Source organism: Prinia subflava, chromosome 10 (genome assembly GCF_021018805.1).
Source record: "Prinia subflava isolate CZ2003 ecotype Zambia chromosome 10, Cam_Psub_1.2, whole genome shotgun sequence".
NCBI classification, from domain to species: Eukaryota; Metazoa; Chordata; class Aves; order Passeriformes; family Cisticolidae; genus Prinia; species Prinia subflava.
In genome coordinates, this window is record NC_086256.1 from 4,912,835 (window position 1) to 4,927,869 (window position 15,035).

The 15,035-nt window shown below is 45.1% G+C and overlaps 3 protein-coding genes across 5 annotated transcripts; 1 reads left to right on the plus strand and 2 right to left on the minus strand.

Moving 5' to 3' along the window:
• Positions 1–32: 32 nt before the first annotated feature.
• LRRC42 (leucine rich repeat containing 42) lies at positions 33–6,589 on the minus strand. Its single transcript, XM_063407039.1, has 8 exons — positions 6,480–6,589; positions 5,088–5,575; positions 2,883–3,014; positions 1,737–1,855; positions 1,296–1,384; positions 1,100–1,213; positions 862–946; positions 33–515 (listed from the first exon to the last, which is right to left on the minus strand). The coding sequence occupies exons 2-8, from the start codon at positions 5,558–5,560 to the stop codon at positions 259–261; spliced, it is 1,269 nt and encodes a 422-aa protein (XP_063263109.1). The 5' UTR covers positions 5,561–5,575; positions 6,480–6,589; the 3' UTR covers positions 33–258.
• Positions 6,590–6,678: 89 nt separating this feature from the next.
• Positions 6,679–9,022, plus strand: IFT25 (intraflagellar transport 25). Its single transcript, XM_063407049.1, has 5 exons — positions 6,679–6,812; positions 7,234–7,340; positions 7,673–7,741; positions 8,282–8,325; positions 8,799–9,022. The coding sequence occupies exons 1-5, from the start codon at positions 6,715–6,717 to the stop codon at positions 8,904–8,906; spliced, it is 426 nt and encodes a 141-aa protein (XP_063263119.1). The 5' UTR covers positions 6,679–6,714; the 3' UTR covers positions 8,907–9,022.
• Positions 9,023–9,158: 136 nt separating this feature from the next.
• On the minus strand, positions 9,159–14,998 carry DIO1 (iodothyronine deiodinase 1). 3 transcript variants are annotated; one of them, XM_063407045.1, is made up of 4 exons: positions 13,562–14,962; positions 11,903–12,046; positions 10,646–10,845; positions 9,159–10,168 (listed from the first exon to the last, which is right to left on the minus strand). In XM_063407045.1, exons 1-4 carry the CDS (start codon positions 13,890–13,892, stop codon positions 10,103–10,105), a joined length of 741 nt encoding a protein of 246 aa, XP_063263115.1. In that variant the 5' UTR covers positions 13,893–14,962; the 3' UTR covers positions 9,159–10,102. The 3 variants fall into 3 exon arrangements, with proteins under 3 accessions (XP_063263115.1, XP_063263114.1, XP_063263112.1); XM_063407044.1 differs by lacking the exon at positions 9,159–10,168 and having other exon boundaries at positions 10,296–10,845; positions 13,562–13,844; positions 14,916–14,998; XM_063407042.1 differs by lacking the exon at positions 9,159–10,168 and having other exon boundaries at positions 10,296–10,845.
• Positions 14,999–15,035: the final 37 nt, after the last annotated feature.

Genomic DNA, 15,035 nt, shown 5'->3' on the forward strand with positions numbered 1-15,035 from the left:
TGGTTTGGTGAAAAATACCTCCATCAGAAGAGTTTAGGATGACAAGAACTTTATTTGAAAAAACTATTATGTATTGAAAATATACAGTAGCATTACCAACCTTCCTGTCTCTATCCCTCCCCCAGCACAGGTTACCCCACAGGCACATCACAGCAACCAGATTTAACAGGACTTGCCTCCTTTGTCACTCCCTCTCAATGTGTCCAAATCCTGTCATCAGCAAGACAACAACAAACAAAAAACCCACTTCTTTCTGACTCAGTAGGTATTTAACAAATCCCAGTCCTCCACAGTGAGGCACAGATGCTTCTGTTTGGAAGTCCTTTCTCTCTCTTGTTCAGCCAAAGCTCTTTTTTTATTGTTCTTTAATTCGTGGCTGCCTGCAACCTCCTTTTTCAAAGGTAAATGGCAATTTTGAACCTTTTCCTTATAAAACTGCAAGTTTCCAGATGCTTTAGTTTCTGGCTCCACCAGTGTACATTTGACTACTTCCTCTATTCTGTGTGTCTTGCCATCTACAAGCAAAAAAAAATTAAGTTTAGATTTGGAAAAACCAGAATTACGCTGTAAAATGCATAACTTTGTGGTACAAATTGTTTTGGCCAAGCCAACTTGGAAATGTGCAGAAGAAAAAATACCATTTATCTTTTGGAATTTCAAGGAAAAAACTCAGTTGTTTTATGTGCTGTACTTGAATTATCCAGCAGTCTAAAAAATGAAAAAAACTCAAGTACACTGTAATGCAGTTACACAAAGGGCTGAAATTGCATACTGCTATTTGTACTACAACCCCCCAAAGTATGGAAATGTTCCTTGTAGAAAAGGAAACATCAACTCTGTGGTGTCCAAGCAGTTACATACAGAAGTGAACAGTTGCTACTCTGGATCTCAAGGTGTCCTGGGGCTTCATGGCCTCCATAACTGCCTGCTCCCACTGCAGAACTGTCTGAAAGAACAGATGAAGAGTTAAAATGCATCTTGTAAAATTTACAGAAATACCACTGCAAACAACTCCATCCCTTGTTCTTTCCTATTCAGCGATTTTGTATTCTTTAAGGCAAATTTTTAGAGAGTAGAATAGGTTTAACTCCCCCCTTACCTGTTCTGCCCATCCCTCTGTTTTGCAGTTACTGTGATCAAATTCTTTCAGAGGCACTTTTGAGTGAACTAGGCCTATCTGCATTTGGAGCCGTTTTATGACAGCATCAACATCCTGGGAAAAAGGGAAATAAAGCAGTCAGAGGGCAAGAACTTTTATCACACTTGTCCAGTGAACTTCTTCTGATGATTTTTACCTTGAGACCTGTCCCAGAAATGTCCAAACAATTCAATTTCTTGAAAGAAAGTAGGTATCCAATTCCCACATCTGTGATTTTGGGGTTACCTGCAAGGCCAAGTACAGTTAATTAAGTTGCATGATGTGGGAGAAGTTGATTAAAATACAAAATAAAGGAAGTATTTATCCCAAAAACTAATACTGGAACAAGACTGACTTTCCTCCTCTAATTATCAAAATAAAAATATTTACAATACCAATTCTCAAACTACTAAAAAGACTTGGGTAAGTAGCAAACGCCTGAGAGTTCAGCTCTGCCTTCTGGCAGGTTGCTGGTGAAATCTGGGGTTGAGCACTTGGCAATCAACAAATTAATTGTATTCCTTCAGTGCCAAGGAGGATAAATTCTTTACCAGAAGGGACACAGGTCCTTTCTGCTATGAAACCACAGAGCACTTACAGGACAAGTCCAGCACCAGCAGGTTCTCCAGGCCCTTTTTGAGCACACGGACGGGCGCTGTCATCCTGCGCAGGCCCACGTCTGACAGGGCCGTGTCCTTCAGGAGGAGCCTTTGCACACTGGCAGGAGAGACACAAATGAACTTTATGGTCATTATTTCTGACACTTCTGCAAAATGTCCCAAAGCTCTGTGTCAGAAGGGTCATCCTGTGCCAAGCCCTACAGGCTCACTGTTAAAGCAGTGAGAAAGGAGCGTGGGTTAGCAGGACTAATAAATATCTTTATATTTCCCTGCTAGCTCAACAGAAGCACTACTTGAGCAGCTCTTCCCACAGCTCCAGTGACAAACTGATCCTAGAGCCAAACATTTGCCAACAGAGACAATCAGCTTCTTTATTCCCTGAAGTTCTTCACACCAAGGCTGCCAAACTGAAATGCACTCAAAACTAAGAAATGCTTGGCAAAATGAGAAGGGGCAGATTCGGTAAGTGATACAGAAATGATTTTAAGAAAATAATGAGATATTACAACATAGATTAACAAAACTCAGGAAAAAACATCACACTAAAGTGCTCTCTTCAGAGCAGTGCAAGACAAAAACCTGATGCAAAATGCACCAACATCTTATAGCAACATAATATCTTAATTAGCAGTCACCCTACCTGTTCTTTCCAAAATCTTCTACTTGTCATTCTTTGGTACCAAAAACAAAATTACAAAATGTACTGGTTTGAGATGTTAACTACCAAATATTCAAATTCCTGCTTGCAGAATTCTTCATCTAGAACCCTAGTTGGGTTAAAAATTCGGCTGATAAAGTTCCCCCTTAAAAATAGGAAATGTGAAATTGTTTGAAATTTAAAGATGCATTTTTTACCCAGACAATGAAAATTATAAAAAGTGACTATAAAACATGAGACAGTAAATTAGCTTGCATATTTTTACTACTTTTTATGATTCAGCATGTGTTTTGTGTACAATAAATTCTGTATTTTGTTTGCCTGCAGAACAGGTTTTATGAACAACCAAAATCTTCAACCTTACACTCTGCAGCCTGTGAAACTTCCCTTTAAAGTCTCAGCCTGATTCTTTGAACTGCTTAGTGGTAGGAAAGAAAATGTCATTTTTAGCTGCAGAAATTGGTACCTAGACAGGGCCTCTTTGGTGAGGTGTTCCAGCAGCTCATGTTCATCTCCAAGTTTACAGCAGGAGAGATCCAAACACGTCAGCTCCCGGAAAGACTTAATTTCTTCAAGCTTTTCAGAGATAACCAGGTATCTGCAAAGCCAAAAAAAACCCTCAGTGCTCAGGCATGAGGGGAGGTGTCTACATCCCCAAGTGTCATAAGCACAGTGCACTCGTTTCTGCTAAGTGAATATGTGAAAATTGACAGAAATTACCCAGCTGAACTAAGCACCTCTTTATGTGCAGCTGGTACACAACATGTCTGAATTCCCAGTCTTCTCCTTAAATCATGGCTTTGATTTGATGCAAAATATTGGACCAACATGACTGCAACTTGCAAATATTGCTATTAGGAGCTTCTTTATGGATTATTGCTGTGTTATTTCAGAATAATGCAAAATATCCCAGTTTATCGTAAGTCAGCTTCACAAACTGCTCTTCCTCAGGGAGTTTCTTCCTAGGAAGGGTATAGACAAACCCACATTCATCCAGGTTTAAAATCCACCTCAAATATGGATTTTAGACTTGTCAGTGGCAAAATTTTACTTTTGATATATGTCAATAAAATACTTGACTAGGGGTAAAAGTCCAGGACTGCCCAGAGCCGTGGCTCCACCCAGGCAGCAGTTACAGTGGGGTTTTTTTTAGCTGTGCTGGTTCCCTGCTCTGATTCACTCAGCAGCCACGCAAACATCTGTGCTGGAGCTATTCAGTAGGAGGTTTAGAGATGGGAACAAACCACTGAAGAATGGCAGGCATGAGTATGCAGTAATGAGCACGTAGCCCTCAATACCTCCCCTGCAGTCACCTCTTGCTGTCCCTGTGGCAAGACAAGCTCCAAATTCACTGATATCTCCTGGATTTACCCCATATTCCCCATGGCAAAACACACCCTGAGGTCAGCATCTTCACTGCATAAACTGGGGGTGATTATTAATTTGATCCCTCCAGGAACACCTCTCTGTCCATGCAAATAAGGGACCTTAACACCCTCCCAGTGTAATTTTGCCATCAAACCACCCCTCACACCCTTTTCCTGTGCAATTTAGCTCTGCAAAAAGCACAACATACAGACAGAACACAAGCCAGTTCTTGACAGAGATTATTAGCTCACGGGGGTTCTGGAGAGAAGAGTGGGCTCTTGTAGAAATAAAATTCATCAGAAAATGCCTTTAATGCCTTATTTCCTGGATTTCAAAGACTTGATACTCAACTCAGCTTTCTGTAATGGCAAAAGATGCCAGAAGTAGCTTAATTTCTAAATAAGGCCCATAAAACTATCTGTGCTAGAGATAAAAAGGGAGTAGGTTTAAAGGATAAAACAAAGCATAATTGACTTCTACTCAAACATTCCTACTGTGCTCAGAACACCCTTGGCACTTCAGATGAATACGCCAGTACTTTGATTTTAAACTGGATAAACCATTCCTTTTTCAAGTGTAGAGATGGAAGAGACAGGTTCTATTACTGGGAAAAACTTCAGTAGGAGCAAGGCTTAAAAACATAATCCAGTTTTAAACTTGGCAAGACTCTTTCAGAGAAAGATGTGGGCATTGAGAAGATGGAGAAACTAGTCCTGGACTGTAATCAGGACTTTGTTAAAGTGCATTCAATTTGGGGTGGCAACAATAATAAATTAAGGTAAAACCTGCCTGATTTCAACTTACCCACAAGTCTGTATCTTCTTCTGAGCCCCCAGAATGAGACACAACAAGAAGCTTATAGTTAGTAAACCCAAACAATTTGCAAGGGCGTATTTTATCTGTACAGTCAGCTAAGTGTGTGGAAAAGCTTTTACACAGCAATTACAGAAACATCGCATGAAATGCCTGAGAAGGCAGTAAGCACATGGATTTCCACAGAAGTGCTGATTATTATTGTTAAAAAATAGCTGCAGGTTTAATCCTCCACATAAGATCCCCTGTTGGTTAAAACAGATGTAGTCTGTTACCTCTATTATGATTTGTATCTTAAAATGAAACCTGCAGCTGCACTTGTAGGAAAGGGATGGGATAAAAGGCAGAAAGCACAAGAATCAGATAAGGCTCAGGGCGATTTGTTAAAATTAGGTGGTGTTATAAGCTCAAGATGTATTTTTATTTAATTTAATTTAGGGGAAGCTTGAAGTGTGCTAGCAGAAGACAAGATTTGTTAGGGGACACTTACCTGTTCCGCAAGCACAGTGAGCACAGCACCAAACTGCCATAGGCTTCAGTAAACTTCTGCAGAGCTCTCAGTCCTGTCACGGGCTCTGTGAACTTTTGTCTTGCTTCTGCTGCTGAAAAGAGCTTTTCAGCAATCTGCTCTGGGAAACCAATCAACGAGTCAATGTGATCAACATTGTCAGAAATGTAACCCAGCACTAGGCTAAAGAGGGACTTGGCCGAGTAGCGGAGGTTCCCCTCCTTAGTGTACGTGAAGATGAAATGATCAGTCCTCTGCCTCCTTGCCCTATCATCCTCCCTGTTCATGCAAAGCTCCACTGAAAAACTTCTGGAAAACAGACTAAAAGGTCTTGCTTTGGAAGCGACATTCTGTACGCCGCCTGCACCCGGGTTTACCACGTGCAGCTTCCCATTTTCACGCACGTATATTGGCCCGGTATCCAAATGGCTTTCTGAGTGGAGACAGTACGACATTCCCCTCGACCAGCTCTGCAAAAACAAATCACACACAGGTGAAGAACAGCCACAGGGGAAAACGTGACCCAGGGAAGCCCCAAAGCTGGCAGCTCCCCTGAGAGCCCTGAGCATGGCCACGTAGCCCTGCGGTGCAAGGAGGGGAGACTGTGTGGAGCGGGGCTGTGAGCTGCCCGCCACCAAACCACACACCCGAGAGGGAACGGGACCCCGGGCTTGCTGAGAGGCCCGGGATGGATCCCAGGCCCGGGATGGAGATAGGGGCAGCAGGAGAGGGGCTGGGGTTGAGTGGGAAGTGCCCCCACAACCAGGCCCTGCTCTGCTGCAGGCAGGAGAAGGAGGAGGAGGAGGGCACATGTCTGCCTGCAGCTGGGCAATGGAGCCTGCTGGAACCTCCCTCCCTGGCAGGGTGGGCATCTCCCGGCGCCCCTTCCCCCGCCGGTGCCGGGGGCTGTGGTTCGTGAGCGGGGCCCTGCGGGCGGCAGGAGAGCTCGGAGCTGCCGTGGCGAGGGGCAGGACAGGGACGGGATCCCCTCAGCTCCTGCCCTGCGGGCCGGGAGGAGATCCGGCCCTGCCCGAGGGGGGCCGGGGGTACCGAAGGGATGGGGAGGCGGGTGCGAAGGGATTGGGACCAACACCAACCCGGAGCGGGGTCAGGGGCTCCGCTGGGAAGGGTCTGTGAAGGGATCGGGTTGTGCCGAGCGGGGCACAGCCCGGAGGGCCGCCAGGGGAAGGGGCACAAGGGGCGCGGGCACAGGGGGAGAGGGCACAGGGGGAGAGGGCACAAGGGGAGGGGGCACAGGGGGAGAGGGCACAGGGGGAGAGGGCACAAGGGGAGGGGGCACAGGGGGCAGGGTCCCCGCCCGGGCAGGGAAGCCGGAATCCCGCTCGTTCCCCGATCCCCCCGGCCCCCACCTACCTGGCCCGGGAGGGGCCGCGCCGTCCGCCGGGCCGGGGCTCGGCGCTCCCGTCCCGCAGCGCCCGCGGGCGGCGGGCGGGGCCGCGCGGGGGGCGGGCGGCGGGCGGGGCGGAGCGGGGCACGGCGGGAGCGGCGGGTCCCGCCCTGCCAGCCGCGATCCCGGGTGCCCGCACCGGGAGCGGCCGCGCCGGGGCGGAGCTGCCGTTGCCGGGGAGCGGCAGCCCCGCCGCCCGCGATGAGAGCCGCCGACTGGTGCCGGAGCTCGGCGGGGGCTGTTCTCGTCCTGGCCACGTCCAGCGATGCCGAGCACCCCGCCGAGAGCGTGGCGGACGGGTGAGGGCCGGGCGGGGGCGCGGGCGGCGGGAGCGGCTCCTCCCGCCCGGGGCCGGCCCGGGCTCGGCCCTTCGCCCTCACGCCGCAGCCGCCGCAGGGTGGAAGGGCTCGGGCCCGCCGCCACCGCGCGTTCCTGTGCACAGAGCCTGCACGGCGAGGTGCAGATACCTCCAGAGAGTTGCCCCAGCCTTTTACAGGGCACTGCTGAAAGTATCCCAGATAAAAATGCCTCCCCCTTCCTTTGCCCCTCTTTCCCCTCTTCCTTTTCGTCCCTCTTCTTTTCCTCACCGTCCCCCGTTCTTCCACACCTTCCTTTTCCACCCCTCTTCTTTCCCCTCCATATTTTTCTGTGATTAATTTCATTCAATGTGGTTATAGACGGAAAGCTGCAGTTGAGGGGTTTGTCCTGTTCTCTCTACAGAAGTTCCAAAACGTTTTGGACGACGACGGGCATGTTCCCACAGGAATTGATTATTGGTTTTCCCAAGTGTGTAAAAATCAGCAAAGTCGCCATCCAGTGTTATTTGGGTAAGACTTTGTGTCTTGCAGTAGGTAATACGTGCTGTATTCAAATGTGTGTCTGTGCCTTAATGAAAGTTCCCACAGTAGTGTCATAGTGTGTATGTAGCCACTTTTAACAGATTCATAAACATTTAACTTTACATAAAGATTTAATTTTGCATAAGGATTCATTTTCACAAAGCAATCATCCTTCATATGCACAATTCCCATAGCTTAGACAAAAAATAAATTAGTTAATGCTCTGAAAGTGCCTTGTGGTTGTAAAGTGATGGAATAAACATCAGTATCAGTAAAGAATCAGAACTTATGTTGATATTTCAAATGTATATATATTTTAGTGCGGACCTTAAGGATTGAAAGAAGCACATCTAAAGACCCTGTGGGTTTTGAAGAGTGCATTGAAAAAGGTAAGACTGAGTTTGTGAGGTTTTGTGGGAACAGTGTTGGTCTTTGTCACTGAATCACTGTAACCCCTCATCTATTTGTTGAGTAAAGTGTGGTGTGATGATTATTTTATTAGACATTATTGTAACAATCATGTTTAGGTGAATTTTGTTAACACTGCTGGTCTCTGCAGCAGTTTGGAAAGTAAAATGCTGTGTAAGGGCTAAAAGCACTACTTGTGCATTTTATGTTCCAAAAATTAAAAACAGGCTTACGTAGTATAATAGAATGCCATTTCCTGCATTGTTTGGTTTGGGGATTGGCTTTTTTTAGTGCCTCTTGGGTGACCTTTTATAACACTGTAATGAGTGGGATATTGATATACACACACTGGGATACTGCAAAAAAGTATTCTCTTAAATCACCTGTAAAAATAAAAAAGAACAATGTCTATATGCAGTATAAATTCATAGTCCTTAAACTCACTTCAACTCTGAGTCCAGTGAAAACTTCACAGCATTGCATATTATTCTTCCTTATTTACCTTAAAATATGTTTCCTAGATTTGCAGCACAGAGAAGGACAGCTCCAAATGGAAGAATTTCCAGTGAGTATTTACAGTGTGCATGAGGAGTGGTTCATGAAATGGGATGTCGGGACTAAGTGGGGATAAACCATAAAAACCCAAACATGTCTTTATTTACAATTATTGCTCAGTTGGTGTTAAAGAGAGGAATTTGTAGATTGTGGTGTGAAATTGCACTTTCCAGCTGCTCCTCTGTAGATTATGCTATGAAATTGCACCTGCCTAGTGTTCCTAACGAGGTGCAAGAGCTTTTTCCAGAAGTGTGGCAATCTTCCCTCCTTCAATTGCTGCCTTTAAGGCTGCAGAATTCAGGAGGTGGTGGTGGGATTTTGGTTTTTTTTTGGAGTTGCAGGTCAAAGAACTTGATTTACGTGCAGTTCAAAAACAGGCACTGAAACATCCAGATCCTTGTGCTTAACAAACTTCTGCCAATGCGGTTTGGTGGTTTTGTTGCTACAGAGAATGCAATAACACAGTTTTTATTCCTTCTGCAGCTTCCTGAGTTCCAGGCCACTTACTTGCGTTTCATCATCAAATCTGCCTTTGATCATTTTGTGTCAGTGCACCGGGTGATGGCAGAGGGCACAGCAGACAACACTTGAGCCCAGCCTAAATGTGGGCCTCCATTTCATTTTTTATAAGGAAGTTCCATTTTGATAGCTGCACTGCAGAGACTGTTTATTATTAGAACCTTGTATTAAAGCTGTTTTTGAAGGTATGGATGTGGTATGTATTCCCTGCTGGTTTAATGTATGGAATAGAATAGGAGAATATAAAATCATTTAGGTTGGAGAAGACTTTTAAGATGATCAAGTCCAATCACAACACAGTGCTGTTGTTAATAGTTGTTACAGCTCTCTCATTTTGTAACCTAAACTGTCAGCCCAGAGCACCTGAGCATAACTGAGTCCATTTAAGGTAGTATGTTTGTATCAGGCTTACATGCTACTAATTAAAACTCATTTTCCTGTAAAATGTTTCCCTTGCACTCTGAGTTAAATAGAAAAAAAAGGTGTGAGCTACTTAGGCGGGATGTATTGCTTCCTACTGTCAATCAACTCCTTCAAAAGTTCTTAAATTGAAAACTTTCTGATCACAGAGATTTTTAGAATGAATATAAATATCTGCTAATGCATAGAAATAACCCAGGGGAGAGAGGCAGGGCAGGAAAGGAAATAATCTGAAGCCAGATGAAGTGCTTTGATAGACTTTTAATAATTGTAGATCAATCCCTTGTTTCTATAAATATTTTCTAGAATCAGGTCACAGCCGCCAGTGCTTTATGCTGGGACCATCATAACAAATACTCATGGAAACAGATGTTGATAGAGATTGTCTTGCTCAGAAGCCTCCTGAAGTCAGTGAAAGGGAACATTTTATATACACACAAGTGCAATATGTATAGTAATGTGAAATCAGTTGCTTTGCATGCCAGTGGACTCCTGCAAATGTCACCACCCTGAAGTTTATCCTGCAGGATATTCCTTACAAGTGTAAATGTTGGTATTCAGAGCTCAGTGGACCAAGCTCCCACATTACTGCAGGTGGTATAAGAGTACTAAGTTACTAGAGACCAGAAGTTGGTGGTGTAGGGATGACACCTGAAAACTTCTAGACAAACATAATGAACCTCATTCCAGATGCTCCTTACACCCACATACAATGTTCTTCTTTTCTTCTTGTCTCTATGGCTATTTTTAATTTTTTGTTGTTGTTGTTCCTTAGACATAGGTCTGTGACAAATTATTCTTGAACTTCTTTATCCAAATAGTTTTTGCGTCGAAGTCCTCTTCTTTTTCTATTTCTGTTTTTCCAGGATGGCACGTATTTCCTGGGGGTGGTAATTCCAAGGCCCCACTCCTCCCTGCAAAGGCAATAAAATGACACACTGATGCTGAAGCAGACAGAGCAGGAATCCTTCAGAGCACAGCAGCTGCACCAGAACTGTGGGCAGGTGTGCCTTTGGCTGCCTTTGCACTGGAGCCATCCCTGGGAGATGGTTTTGCACTGGTTTCAGCCTGCTGTGTCACTGGGACAGAGCCAATGGCTGGATCCTGGAGGTGGGAAGTGTTCCTGGATCTCACAGCTTAGATGTACCTCAGGTTACCAGTGAGCCAAAAGATAAATATTTGAGCAAGACTGAGGTGTACATCAAATATGTACATTATAAAGGCCCAGACTGGTTTTGCTGCATGTTCATTTCTCTCCACATTTGCAGTGCATTGTGAAATGTTTAGCTCTCAAACAGAATGAAATACTGACTGTAAATGTAAAACAGTCTCAAGTTACCTTGCAATTTAAAAATCTGTGTACTGTGCTCATTGCTACTGGTATTTTTTACCTTGTAGATGACCTTCCCTCCTTGGAGCAGGTAGAGTCGTTCTGGCAGCGCAGCGTATTTTGAACTGCTCAGGTTTTCCATAGTGTCTAAAACCACTGGACACACAGGGTGATTTTTCTGGAGAAATTGTGCTGCAATTTTTCGATCTTCAAGGCTTCTGTGATTTTTAATAATGACATTGTTTTTAAAAGCCCATCCATCTAAAACAAACGAGGAAGGGATTTAGCAATGAAGGTTTTGACTAGGTGCAGGGGTGGATGTGTACTGTGTGTCATATCCCAAAACTAGGTTAAAAGAATCCTGCAGTTTATTCCTAATAACAAAACCTGCCATGAAATGAAAGCGCCCCCTCAAATTATGGCAGCCCTAGAGCTTTCCAATTAGTGGTCCCAGGATCTATTTTCCCCCTTTAATTTCATCAAACTGTATTTTCCCCTTGCCCAGGATTCAGAAATATTTGATGGATTTTTAGCTGAAATTTCCCCACACGTATCTACCCTAGAAAGAACACCAGGTGGGGAATGTGTATTCCAAGGTTTGTCAGTGTTGTTCATTCTGCCTGATGGTACTCATTAAGCCTATAAACCAAAATTACAGGTCTGGGAGAAGCGAAATGTGAGCCAGGACACACCTTTGTTTTTCAGAACAATGCAAACAAACATTGGCCCCTCAACTCTTCCCAGTAAAAGTACAAACCAGTAAAAGGGTTTGATGACTGACTTTGTCATTATCTGATTCTCAGCTGCTGAAAATGACATATTGCTAGAAAACTATAAATGTTAGGTTTTAGAAAAACATTTAATCCTGGGATAAAACCAGTGCCAATGTGTTACTTAGAATCCAGTGTAGGTAAACAAGTGTGGTTTGTTTGCTTGCTAAATTTTTCAAATTGGAGTCTGTTGCATCCTGTTCTTGGAAAATGTTAAAAAACTAATTTTTTTTTCTGTATTGTACGCTTAACTTTTGTTCTATGAAATGTCTTTTCTTCCTCTTTCCAAAAGGAGCTGTACTAACACTGAGAGGCAATTTTTTAAAGATAAAACTGTGTCCTTTACATGAGTAACTCAGTGTAAAGTCAGAAGTGTAAGTAGAATCTTAGGAGAATTAGGGACACAAACTGGTGCCTAGATGTGGTGTTGCCACTTGAAGATTTCTCTCGTTTGCAGCCCCCTCCTTTGCTAATACACTTTTTTTTTTCCTGAAGGAAGTGACACATTTGAGGCTGTGGTTGGCATCACTGTGGTGTTTGTACTGTACCTACTGCATGAGCTTCCTCAATGTAGATGACAAGGAAATCTGCTATTGAGCTGAAATCTTTGATGAGCTTGTTGAACTCATCAAATTTGAGCATAAATGAAGGTCAGGTGCAACTTCCAAAATTCAGGATTAAAGGTCGGTTATCTGAGGGGAAAAAAAAAAAAAAGAAATGTGATTAAGTGAAGGGAGGAAGGCCAGAATTAAATACACTGAACTGAGCTTCTGTTGCAGAGATTCCTGGACAACACTAAGTCACTTCATAAACTTCTAGGTCAGTAAAATCAGCAGCAGAACCTCTGCATCTCTGCAAAGAGGTATGAAGGTGTTTTCCTAGCCTGGCTGTGATCTGTGCTTCATCCAGCAAGGAGTTTACCTCAGGGAACCCTGCCCAGTACAGGCAGGAGGCACCCTGCAGTCACACAGCTTCTCTCTTCCTCATCACAAGAGCCAAGCTGCAAGTTAGCAGCATTTTTTGGGATAGGGAACTAATCCAAAATGGGCATCTCAGCCTCCCTGAGATCCTTAGTATGGAGCAACTTCAAAAATACTAAAGATGGCCTTCTGCAAGGTCATCCAGGGACAGTGGTTCAGGGTGGGCATTGAGGACAGTGCCTTTTCATGTCCAGATTTTTTTAGATGCGTAAGTTCAAGCTGAGCTGAAGGGAAACTGCAGACTTTTCAGTCATGCATCACAGGCTTTTATGTTTTCAATGTATTGCTGCAACTTCCTGTCCAAACAGAACTCTGGTTATATATTATTATTAAACTAACCTTACACTGGCAAAAGCATCTGCAGTTGCTTACAAATTAACACAGTGTAGTGTTGGTGTTGGCATCTGTTTGCAAGGCCTTGATTTAAGAGAGGTTGCAGGATTTTTAAGCACCTCTTTTAGTCTGGTTATGCTAAATTCCATTAAATTTGTTCAAGAGCTTTCTGGCTTAACTTAAAAGCTGCTGCTAACATAGATCCACATCCTAAAGAATTAAACAACAGTGGTACCTTCCTGCAGATACTATGTATCTCCAAATCTGCAGCCCATTTTCTACATAAATATCTATATATAATTAGGAATGCAGGGTGAGAGAAGGACATAATCCCTCCCGTGGGGATGGAGGCTGCAGCTTAATGATTAATTCCACATTCGAGTGAGATCTCAGTGGGAGCAGCGGACAAAGTACAAAGCAGCTACTTCTGCTTTATTCCCAGCCACTTTAGATCTGGGAAAAGCCACTGTGTGCTTTCTAGGCTTTAGGCTGGCAAAAGGAGCTGGTGTGGAATTTTCTGTATGGGCAGAGAACAACAGCCAACGTTCAGGAGTCATTGCACACTGTTCAGTTCTAGGCCTTCTCTCCTTAAAACTAATTATTACCCTGGCTTTCAGCAAAAAGTGTTTTCAGGCAGAGCCAGCTCTTGCAGAAGCTCAGTGGTGTGAAGGGATAGCATAGACAGGGTGATAAATGCAGGTTATTTTTGAAAATCAAGAAGCAGCTGGAGTAAATGTGCTGCATCTTCTCCAGCAGGTGAGTGCTGGAGAATGCACATGATGCACTCAGGTGCCAGCAGCCTGTCCCTGTTCCCCCAGCAGCATCTCCTCATTTATGTTCTCAGCAAACCCCACCCAGCTATGTGGCTTCTGACCTTTCCTGAAATCCACTGACCTTTCATGAAATCCAGGACGTGACGAACTTCCCCACCGAGGGTCACCACCGGCGTGTTGGGAGCAGGCTGTCCCTCGTGGGCTTCATCCTCCAGCCTCTTCCACTTCACCTTCAGCACAAACTGCAAATACTTGAAGCTGAAGAAAGTCGGGCCCCAGTTTTCGTAGCTGAACTTTGGATTCTGGTTCATTCTGCTCTTTTCTCCCATCTTTAGGATATATCTTTTCATGGCATCGGGGAACAGTACCATCAGTGTTTTGCCAACAACGACAGACAGAGTAACCTGCAGAAGAATCAGGATTTTCTGTAGGAATATCCTGATGCCCAGCATCGTGGTGGAGAGGTCTGGCTGCTCTCGATGGGAGCACAGTGCAAGGCAGGGGCAAAGGTGGAGGGTGAAGGGGAGGGAGAACGTTCACGTGTTTTATTGAGTTTCTGCCTTGCCTTGCACATTGTCCTCTCCCTGCACTTGAGCCCTTTGTGAGCAAGGATCCTGTCAGCTGTGCTCCCTCCAGCTGTCCCAAAGGCATCCAGCACAGCCAGGGTGGATGTGTGCTGCTCACTGCAGAGCTGTGAGGCTTAGCTGCAAATGTGATCTGTATTTTACAAATTAGGGGAGCTGCATCGAGGTGTTCACCCTGAACCCCAAAGACTGAGGTGCTGCTGCTTGAGGCTTTGGGGTGATGCAGATGCTGTGCAAACAGTGCTCTGATCCTCCTCCTATGGGGCTCTGCTGCACTCCAGGGTTTGGCATTTTGGGGCTGAAGGATTAATAATAATAATAACAAAATACATATATGTATATATACTCCAGTATTTATAAAATCCAGCTGGTCCCCAGCACAGGAAGAACATGGATCTGTTGGAGCAAGGCCTCAAGAGGCCACCAGGATCAGAGGGATGGAGCACTCTGCTGTGAGGACGGGCTGGGAGAATTGGGATTGTTCAGCCTGGAGAAGGGAAGGCTTTGTGGTGACAGAACTGTGGCCTTCCAGCACCTGAAGGGAAACAAGACAGATGGAGAGAGGCTATGGACAAGGGCCTGCAGTGACAGGACAAGGGGGAATGGTGCAAACCAACAGAGGGCAGGTTTAGATTAGCTATGAAGAAGAAATTCTCCCCTGTGAGGGTGGGGAGGCCCTGGCACAGGGTGGCCACAGAAGCTGTGGCTGTCCCTGGATCCCTGGAAGTGTCCAAGGCCAGGCTGGACGGGGCTGGGAGCAACCTGGGACAGTGGAAGTTGTCCCTGCCCATGGCAGGGGGTTGGAACGAGATGATCTTTAAGGTCCCTTCCAACCCAAACCGTTCTGTGATTCTCTGATAAAACTCTCAGTTACCAAAACATGCAGTGTACGTTTATAACAGATGCACAAGCGCGTGATTATCCACAGTCCCTGTATATTCCTGCCCGGCCGCGCACAGACGGCAACCGCCGCCACACCGCACCAGCGGCGCTCGGGCTGCCGCGGGCCCT